The 9,984-nt window shown below is 57.6% G+C and overlaps 2 protein-coding genes across 6 annotated transcripts in view; one reads left to right on the forward strand and one right to left on the reverse strand.

The window, feature by feature from the left end:
• Window positions 1-9,984, reverse strand: part of RASSF4 (Ras association domain family member 4) — a 30,549-nt gene that overhangs the window by 9,854 nt on the left and 10,711 nt on the right. For all 5 annotated transcript variants that reach the window (XM_011217294.3, XM_019793286.2, XM_002930490.4 and 2 more), the window contains one exon: window positions 1,194-1,336. In XM_011217294.3, the coding sequence (XP_011215596.2) occupies window positions 1,194-1,336 (143 nt within the window). The remainder of the gene's footprint in view (window positions 1-1,193; window positions 1,337-9,984) is intronic.
• On the forward strand, window positions 3,891-5,461 carry DEPP1 (DEPP1 autophagy regulator). Its single transcript, XM_002930491.4, has 2 exons — window positions 3,891-4,084; window positions 4,656-5,461. The coding sequence occupies exon 2, from the start codon at window positions 4,682-4,684 to the stop codon at window positions 5,306-5,308; it is 627 nt and encodes a 208-aa protein (XP_002930537.1). The 5' UTR covers window positions 3,891-4,084; window positions 4,656-4,681; the 3' UTR covers window positions 5,309-5,461.

Here is a 9,984-nt window from a genome sequence, read left to right on the forward strand (position 1 = left end):
CCACAGTGTCTGCTGGAAGGAGAGGGAGTGTGCCCTGCAGACCTGAGCAGCTTTGTCCCCGCTACACAGACACAGGGACACACGCCCTGTGCCCACGCACTCCTGGGCACCAGGCTGAGGGAGGCGGTGTCTGCGGCCCAGTGCCGAGTGGGCTCTCTGGGCTTCCCTGATGGCGAGTCAGGCAGAGGCAAGCTGGAGCGGCCAACCTCTGGGCCTCTGGGCAGGGCGAAGTCCAAGCCCGGGAAGCTGGTGCGGGGCTGAGGAAGGGGATCAGTGCGGTGGGAAGTAGCCCCACAGCCTGAGGGAGCCTGGGAGGGGCAGGCGAAGAGCTGAACCCAGGCTGAGAGGCCTCCTAGGGACCTGTGGTCTCACTGCTCCTGCGGCTGCCTCTACCCTGGGGAGTGAGACTCACGAGTCACACCCGTCGCCTTTCCAGGAAGCTGGTCCAGACGTTATACTCTAAGTCTGTATGGGGTGCACAGGGGGTGTCAAGGTGCTACGTGCCCTCAGAATAGCAACTTTGCTTGAATTTTTGAAGGGGAAAACGTTTTGAATTTTTGCCTCTTGGAAGGCTTCATTACATGCAGAAGCAAGTAAAACTCAGCAGCTAACTGCCCTTTTTTGGGGGGAGGCGGGGGGAGGAGGCAGGTGTTCATTAAGCGGTAAGGTAGGAAACGGTTTCATCATGATTAAAACATATTTCTGATATTAAAATAAGTCTGACATTAAGTGCTAATAAATTTATAAAAACAAATTCTGGTATTAAAATGAAAGTAGAGCAGTAGGAGGTTACATTTGTGTGAATTTTTAAGGGAGAACAGGAGATGCTAAGAAATGTTTTGCCCAGGATGCTGGGAGCTCCCTGGCCACAGCTCCTTTCCTTATAGATAAGGCGGGTCCTGTGAATGTATGAGAAACACAACTGGAGGTGATGGGAGTCTGGAACATTCTCCAAGAGTGAGATGATTTGGTCATCATCTAGAAAGACCACTGTTGGCAGGTGAGGCCACAGGCTTAGGCAGTCACGGGGTGACAAGGATAAGGCTGGCTTGTGCTCTCATGTGTCTCATTTGGGAGCAGGGCTTTGCCCCGAGGCTGAGGACACCACCCCCTGGAGACCCCAAAAAGTAAGCTCATGTTGAACAGGTGCCAAGGGGGCCAACTGGCCCTGCCTCAGCCATCCCAGCACTCACAGGGGGCAGCCAGGCTGGCCGGGTGTCCAGGAGGCTGAGGAGAAGTGCACTCGCTCCCTGTCGTCCTGGATCTGGAGCCGGATAGGTCGCCTCAATCCCCAGGCAATGTTGAGAAGCCCCTCGATGATCAAAGCGCCTTCTTCCTGTGGGGAACCCACACAGGTTAGCCTCTTTCCCCAGAGCAGCCCTCCTCAGGGGTCACTGCCCACCTTCCCTGAGCCCCCTTAAGGCCCAGCCCCTCCCCCATGGGACTCCCCTGATCATTCTTGCCCCAAACACACTTCTCCTCCTTGGGGTCCTGTCCTCCCTTGGGGGTAGGCACACGAGCCTCTATGTGCTCCAGGGCATGAGGCCATGTGGCTACCCAGAGGAAGCCTGAGGCATGCCCTTCTACTGCTCAGTTCACATCTGGTCACATCTGGTCACGGGCATGGCCTGGGACGGAAGGGCTGAGTCAGGCGTCCCACAGGAACCCAGCTGCTATCCAGCAAGCACGTCCACACGGGTGAGGAAACACGTTCCAGAGAAGCATGGCCACAGTGACACTGGTGTTCGGCAGGGGTGTCTTTCCCCACCCCTCCCCACACTGCACCTGGGGAGGGGGCCCCACGGTCACCAGGTCCTACCGCGAACATGCTGAGGGCACCGGATTCCATGTCCACCAGAGCAGCGGTGGCTGCTCCTTGGAGCGGGGTCTCAGCCTCACCCTTCTCCCCATACTGCTCCCAACTGTCACAGGAGCCACTAGAGTGGGCTGGGCCCACCCTGATCTCTAAGCTGCTTTCTCTCCCGAGGGCTGGTCTTGCTTTTCTCACTACCTGCATGTTGCCAGCCCCCACGTTCCACTCCTGGCATGAACCCTCACAGTGTCTACAACAGCTTTCATTGTGTCCCCAACCAGCCTTGATTTCCCAAGGTCTGCACATGGCACAGCTACCGCGCTCCTGCCAGGCCCTGAGGTCCTAATAGACAGAACCCTCTGGAAGCACCCTCAGGCAGTTTCCCCTCCCACCCTTCAGGTCTTTAATTCTGTTTCTGACCTCTTTCAGGCTCCTATCCATATGTGACCACCTCCAGGCTCTCTGCTCCCAGCCGAATTGCCCCACGTGTGTGCCTGGCCAGGCTGCTTTCAGAGCATCTGCCTGATATCTTCTCAGCCCCACATCCCCCAGAGCTGTGGTCCTCCCAGCTACCTGCCCTCAAGCTGCTTCCATAGTAGCCTTTTGGCAATGAATGTGAAACATCATTCTCCCATTGTTATCTTATTTTTGAGCCCTGGGTGCTATACTCCCATTGCTATCTTGAACACTGCCTTAGATTCACAAATTCCATTTCTTTCTCCTTGTAGGCATTGAAAGCCTTGTGAGAATAAGGGACCTTGTGGAAACGTCTTCATATCCCGGGAAGGGCTTATAGAGCTGTCCTGAAGGATCGATTTCATGGTAAGTTAGTAATCGCTTATAACAGCCTATTATCCACAGAGAAAATAGTTCCACTCTGTTCAAGGTTATCAAAAATACACATAGCTTTCTGCAATGACTTTGCACTGCTTGTTAAAAAAGAAAACAACAACAATAAAAACAGAGCACTTTTTGATAACCACTGACATTACACAGTCCCAGGCAGGTAACTAATGCTCCCTGCAAAGGAAAGCCTGGATTGATTCACTGGAGTTAAAGGGGGCAGGAAGAAACCCCAAAATGGGGTTTGGTTCTTTGTTTTCTGTCTTGGCCTCAGATAACTACCTCTGTCAGAGGTCAACACACTGAGAGAGTTCCCCCGCCCCGCCCCATCCGACACAGCTCGGCAAGCTCATTCACAGAGCCCCACTGCCTGCCAGCCCCATGCTGGACCCTGCGTGGAGGGAGATCAAGCAGTCACGGTCCTGGGTCTGAGAGTCTGGAAAGCATTTAGTGCTCGGAGGGGCAGGAGAAGACAGCGCTGCTGGGCCAGGGCCAGTGCGGCCGGACACGCCGAGGCTGGGCCTTCAGACATGCCATAGGAAGGCTCTGGAGACCTCGCAGTGAAGGAGACAGGAAGAAATGCTCTGGGCCTGGGAGCAAGGGGTAGAAACCGAACTGCAGCCTCTGAAGTCAGGGATCAGCGACGCTGGGGTCTGCAGGCCTGATGTGACTCAGGCCCCGTGTCCCTGCACAGACAGCACATGTGCCCCCAAGCTGCCCCCCAACCACTATTCCACTGTCCCTCAGCCTGGCCCCATCGGGGTGGAGGGGAGGCCCTGTCGAGCTGCAGCTGTGTCTGGTCAAATCAGAGGAAACTGAGGGCAGAGCAGAAGGACCTCCAGGCTCCCAGCCATACAGGTGGGGAAGGGCGCGCGGGCAGGGGTAGGACTGGAATGTGGGTCCCACAGCCTCACATTTCCTTAAGTCGGGAAGTCACTCTGGGTCCTCTGACTCTGGGTCCCAGTGAACATGTCCCTTCTCACTGAAGCTCCTTACCTCTCCCTGGGCCTGAGGAGGCAGGAGCGGTGCCATGCCTCCCCTGCCCCGGAGAGTAAACATCCCCAGAGCCTCCCACAGCTCCAGGCTGCGGCTGGGCCAAACCCCGCCAGCCAGGCTGTTTGCCTCTGAGAGCCTTCCTGTGTACTGCTATTTTTGGCCCTCGTGACAATAACTGATGACCGGTGGGGAAGTATAAAAGCAGCTGCCAGGCCTCCAGGTTCACCAGACAGCTCGGGGAGGCTTGCAGGGCGGACGGTGGCCTGTCGTCCCCACCATCGTGCTCACCGTCCACCTCCTGGCCATTCCACACTGGACACGGGGCTCGGACTGCTGGACCCCCAACCCTCCACCCCGAGCTTCCAGGGTCTTCCCAAGGACCCTCCTTGCTCATCCAGCAGCCCTGTGATCCCCAGGTTCCATCAGCTACAGGTAAGAGAGAGCGGCTTCCTTCTGGTTAGAGAAACAACAAAAAGGTTTCCTTGAACTTTGAGGGCGGGGACATGCAGGGCCTCACTGTGGGTCGGAGACCAGGGCGTGCAGTGCGTGCAGTCGATGGCAGTGATAGTGGCCACAGAGGGCTTTGCATTCCTAGAGGGATTTCATTCCATGCATTTCTTACACACCCTTTCCAGGGGGTATTTACAACCCTGTTTGATGGACAGTCAGGGAAGGCTTGGAGAGGTGAGCTTGCCAATGGTCCACAGGTCAGGAAGCAGCAGAGACTGGTTTCACACCCAGGCTCCCTCTGCCTCCGGTCCATTAGGCTGGGTTCTCTGATTTGTACGGGTTCTTCAGCAACAGTAACGGTAGATTCTTGAGCACGTGGCTTTCAGTGTCAGCAGGAAGGAAGACTCCAGGAGTCCGAGCCTGGGCTTGGGTCTGCAGACTTCACTCCACTCTCAGGCCCGTGAATCACCCAGGCAGCCTCAGCTGAGAGAGGGGACACATGAGGGGTGACAGAATGGCAGACCCTCACCCCTGGTCCTCTGTCGATCAACAGGTCGCCGCTTCCCGTTGCCGCCGGCCATGAGGTCCCGGCTGCTGCTTCCCGTGGCCCACCTGCCCACGATTCAGGAGACCCTGGAGGAGATGCTGCCCGGGGGGCCCGGGCAGGAGCCCCCGGCCTCCCCCAGCCTGGATGACTATGTGAAGTCCATTTGTGAGCTGGCACAGCCCACGTCAGTGCTGGACGTGGCCACAGCCGGGGCCCGTCCCAGCAGAAACCCCCGGCCGGCCCGGGCTTCCAAGAAGAGCTGCCCTGCTGAGTCCCTACAGGACATTACTACCCGCTTCAGTGGTCAGCAGCCGGCACCACCCAGGGATGGCACTGTCGACCCCCTGGACTGGCTCTTCGGGGAGTCCCAGGAAAAGCGGCCGAGTAGGCGGGACCCACCAAGGAGGACTGGCTCCTCTGCGCACTCCTGGGGTCCACACAGACAGATGGACAGTGGCAAGGCCCGAGGGACCCCCAGAGGGAGACTCTGGGATGCCAGGGTGCAGGGGCACTCTCCGGCAAGACCCTCAAGGGACTGGCACCAGGACTCCTGGGCTTCCAGGCAACTCTGTGGGGCCGCGGCCTCTCCCCCAGCCCACTGCCCCAGCAGCACCCTCAGAACTCTCTATCTGCGCCTCCCAGTGATCCAAGAACTCTAACCCCTCCCCAATAAATGCTTCTGTACAGAGCACGCTGGTCTGTGTCACCTCCCCACCCTCCTCCCCAGGTCTCCGAGAGGGAGACACCTTTCTGCAGGGGCTCTCTGCCTGACCATTTCATAACGAGACACCCCCCGCTCCCCACCCCATGAAGAGCGAGAACAGCCTATCTGGCCGCATGTGATGCTACTGATCCTGCTTGCACTGTTCTTTGCTGGCTGAGCACCTTGAGCAAGTTACTTAACATTTCTGTTCATTGGTTTCCTCGTGGGTAAAATGGAGGTAATTAAAGGGACCCACTTTCTAGGCTGTTCCGATGAGTAAATGGGATAAAAGCCACATGCATCATGGGGCACACATTATAACCCTGCACACAGGCTTATACACACATCTGTGCAGTTGTTTCGCTGGGAGGGACGTGAGGCTGGTGGCCAACGAGAAGCGGAGCTCTCAGCCACACCGGGATTTCAGAGTGAGGCCCTGCGCCCTCCCAGGTCAGCCTCCTGGCCCCCACCCTCAGAGCCTGTGCTCCGTGCAGCCCAAGAGAAAACATGGGGTTTTCCCAAATGTACCTGCTGAGTTTGGGGGAACCTGTCACGAGGACACCTGGGGTATCTCCGAGGCCCCAGCTCACAAGTCCTGTTGTGTCATTGGGAGAGTTTTGCCCATGCTGAGGCCAACACAGACTCCACACCGGCTCAGCTGGCAGGGTGCCAAACCACCGGACCAGGTGGCCCTGTCCCCACCATCCCCATCCCTCTCTGCACCCAGGGGGCTTCTCAGCTGTGGGGCAAAGCGCAGGCTGTTGGCCCGCTGCCCTGCTCCCAGGAAAGTCCAGTGGCCAGGGCCTCACTCCCCTGGTGCTAAGGTCTGAGCCAGCCCTGGGTCCTCCAACCCCAGTGCCTAGAGGCATCTAGCAAGGAAGGAGATGAAGGTGAGGAATAGGGGAGGGGGGTTCTTCTTCCTCAGAGAGGCAGGTGAGGCATCAGAGAACTCAAAAGAATCAGGCCTATTCCCTTGGGTCAGGTCAGAGCTGGCTGACCCTGATCAGGGCGGAAGGGACAGAGGGGAGAGGAGGACAGAGCTGGGGCCTCCGCCAAACTTACAGCCTGCTTCAGCTTCCTCCATCTCCTTGCTCTGAGGATTATCAAACTATTTTCTTCCTTCCTTCTTCCTTTCCTTTTTTTTCCTTTCTATTTTAAAGTTGCTTTGCATTTTAAAAATGTTTATCTGCCCTCTTTTGTGTGTATTTTGTGGGAAGGCAGAACGTAAACCATACATTTAAACATTTCAGACAAGTAATTTACTCAGTCTCCTTATCTGTAAAATGGGGACACCACCCCTGCCCTTCCCAGCCTGCAGGGGTTGAGGAATGGGGCACGTGCCCTTGGGGATGGAGCAGAAACAGCGCAGAGGAATGCCTGCGTCTGCCACAATCTGCTGGGTCTCTGGCCTGCCGAAACCCGCCTGTCCCTGACCTCTGCTGGCAAATAAGTGAGGGGCAGCCTTTAGCCAGAACACCAGGAAGGCGGCGGGGGGCGCAGACCTGGGAGCAGTGCTGGCCGTGACCGCGTGGTCTGGGCTGGCCTCACTGAGCCCCTTCTGCGAAGCTGTGTGAAACCGCCAGAAGGAGGCAACTAGGATGAGGTCGGCCAATTCCTCCCAAGCTCAAAAACCACACAGCTATGTTTGGGAGGTCGGACAGGGCTCTGGGCTCCTCTGCTCACATCCCCTGATGTGAAAGAACCTAATGGCACCTTCAGGAAGTGCCAAAAATATAAATAATAATAATGATTGAATAAAGGGCAGGAAGAAGGGGGTTCTGGCATTATTCCAAGCTTCCCATGGGACAGAACAGCCTAGCAGAAAGTCCCTGTGATGGGGGTCCTATAGAGCAGTCTCCTCCTCACTTGTCCCTGGAGTAGGGAAAGGACACAGTGCCCTGACCAGGGGGCAGTCTGGGAAGCACTTGGGAGCTCTCAAGGGAACACATCCACGGAGGACTCAGCCGGGGGCCAGTGATCGGTCAACTGCCCGTCATCCCTGCCTTCAGGCGTTAAAGGAAGGGGAATCCTTATAAGAGGGAAGGGGATCCTGACTTTCTCCACCCTGGGAGAGACAGAGACCCTGAGTGAGGGGATGCTCCTTCCCTTTCTGGCTCTGTGCAGGAGCCTGGGACCAAGCATGGGGACTGGGCGTGGTGTGCGCTCACGGCCACCAGGGGGAGAACGAGAGGCCGGATCCCCTCGCGGGCCACACGCTGGTGCCCAACAGGAGGCTCCTACTTTCTATCACAGTGATGTATTTACCCACTGGTATTTCTGGGTGCTCCATTTTTCTCGGGAGCAACCAAACAGCCTGGTGAAAATGCTTTGCTATCTTCAAAAGGCACGGACTGCTCCAGGTTGCCCGTGCTCTCCGTTGTAATACAAGCAGAAGTGTCCCAAAGGCCAAGTTTCCGATACAGGAGGCTAGTGCCTGGGCTCCTCTGATCGAGGCGGTGAGTACGGGGAATCCCTTGCCCTTTGGAGCTGGGGGAGAATTCGCAGGGGAACACTTGCCCCAGGGCGTGGCCCCTGCTCCCTGACACACCTCATCGTGCCACGTTCTATGGACCCCAGAAGAGACCAGGAGGAGGTGTCCCCAAACTACAGCCCTCAGGCCACCGTCGCTCGGGGGGAGGCCTAGTGACAGCAGGGAGCGTGGTCTCTTCGGGAGCCCCACACGGCTCTGGGAGGGCACAGGCGATGCTGAGCCCCTCCGCAGCTAGAAGTCACCTTAGCTTGGTGACTGAAAGCGACAAACAGCTCCCTGTGTCCTTGAGGCCTGTCAAAGCCGCATGCTGGCCATGGTGTCACTGTGTGACAAACGCCTGAGCTCAGGCCTTGAGGCCTCTTCCATCTACTGCAGTGTTGTTACCTTGCAGGAGAGACTTAAACTCTGAAAGCCTCAATCTCTTTGTCTGGAAAATGGCCATTCCCATGTCACACCGCTCTTGAATCACAATAAATAACAGAGGGGCAAAGTACAGGAGCCGGGCCTGGTGCCTGTCTGCCCTGCCCTCAGGGCCTGCAGTGCCTGAGGAGAGGCTGGCCTGGGGCGGCCCTGCGGCAGGTGCCTGAACTGTGAGTTCCCCGAGGCCCCGGAGGTCCCGGGTCTGCACTCTGCGGAGAAACCGCAGAGGCCTGAACATAGGGTGGTGGGTGGGCCACGGAGGCACCAGGTGTCCAGGAATCAGTCATGCATTTCAGCGTCAGACCTCTGTGCTGCCCAGGCCTACAGTGCCTTTGTGGTGGCGGTCACCTCCCCCCCTAAGATGCATACTCCCTCGGGCTGGCGCCCCTTGGCTCTTAAGGCTGTGGAAGTTTCCTGAAAGTTACTTTCTGGCTCCAGGGAGACCAAGTCAGATCCTCATACCTTCTTTAGGTTAAGAACAGGAAAATCCCCGTCTGTGGGGCGTTAATTTCTTCCCACCGGGGACTGGCAAGAACTCCTCTTCCCCTTTTTGGGTCTCTCACTTTTCCACATGGACTCTCCCGTCACACACAAACACAAGGCCTAGGTTTGGGGCTTCCCAGCCTACTCCCCACACGACTGTTCCTGCAGAGGGGATTATCACTGGGAATCCCAAGGGCCAAGGCCAAGCTCTCAGAGGAGCAGTTCTCAAACTTGACCTTCATCGCAATCCCCTGGAGGGCTTGTTAAAACACGGATGGGAACAGAAGAAGTTTCTGATTCAGCAGGCCTGGGGGCAGGAGGGCTGTAAGAATTTGCACTTCCCACCAGTTCCCAGGCGACCTTGAGGCTGCTGGTGTGGGGACAACGGGTTGAGAGCTGCCAAGTCTTAGATGAATCACGGAACGGCCCAGGGCTGGGGAACAGGGAGGGCCCAGCCAGAGGACCCCAGCGCCCGCCTCCAGCACAACCCCTCACTCAGCAGCCTAGATCAACACTGCCCAGCGCACTCGCGCTCAGGACCCATCTCAGCTTGCCGGGGCCTGTGCCTGCTGGTTAGTCACCCAACACCCATGCTGGGGTGGCACCCTGTGCGTGGCCTGGGGACGTGAAACCAGCCGGGCACTCAGGTAGGAAAAGAAACAGCAAAACCAGAGATAGCAGGGCTGTGGCATCAGAGCCCGGCCGGCAGCAGTGAGGAGCAGGGCTGCGGCGGGCTGGTGAGAGGTGTCAGAGAGCTGCTCTGCAGAAAGAAGCCCGGGGCAGGCCGAGGGGGCGGGGAACAAGGCCCTGTGCGGGCTGAGCAGGTCCAGGGGAGGTGCAGTGTGGGGCGTGTGCCCTTCCAGGTCATCCCAGCAGCCTGGTGCTGCCTGGACCACGCGCCAGCAGCTTCCCTCCCATCCAGGCTCCCGGGCCGTGGGACAATAGCCTGGCCTGGGCTGCACTGCACCCATGGAAGAGTTTTGTTTAGCCCGCATGGTGTTTCGAGGTTTGGGAAATTCCACATGAAATTCCAGATATCTACACTTCTTTGGAAAAATTAGAAAGAGTCTGGCTATCTGCAGCCCACGCTCTTGCCCAGCAGCGTCTGCAGGCGGGACGTGCTCTCCCGCGTCCTCCACTCCCCAGGCCTGCAGGGCCTCTCACATTCTGACCTGCCTGGCCCTGTGAGCATCCTTTGCGGAGCTCTCCTCCATTTCAAGGCTTTCCTCTGATATTTA

The sequence above is a fragment of the Ailuropoda melanoleuca genome, chromosome 6 (genome assembly GCF_002007445.2).
Source record: "Ailuropoda melanoleuca isolate Jingjing chromosome 6, ASM200744v2, whole genome shotgun sequence".
Lineage (NCBI taxonomy): Eukaryota > Metazoa > Chordata > Mammalia > Carnivora > Ursidae > Ailuropoda > Ailuropoda melanoleuca.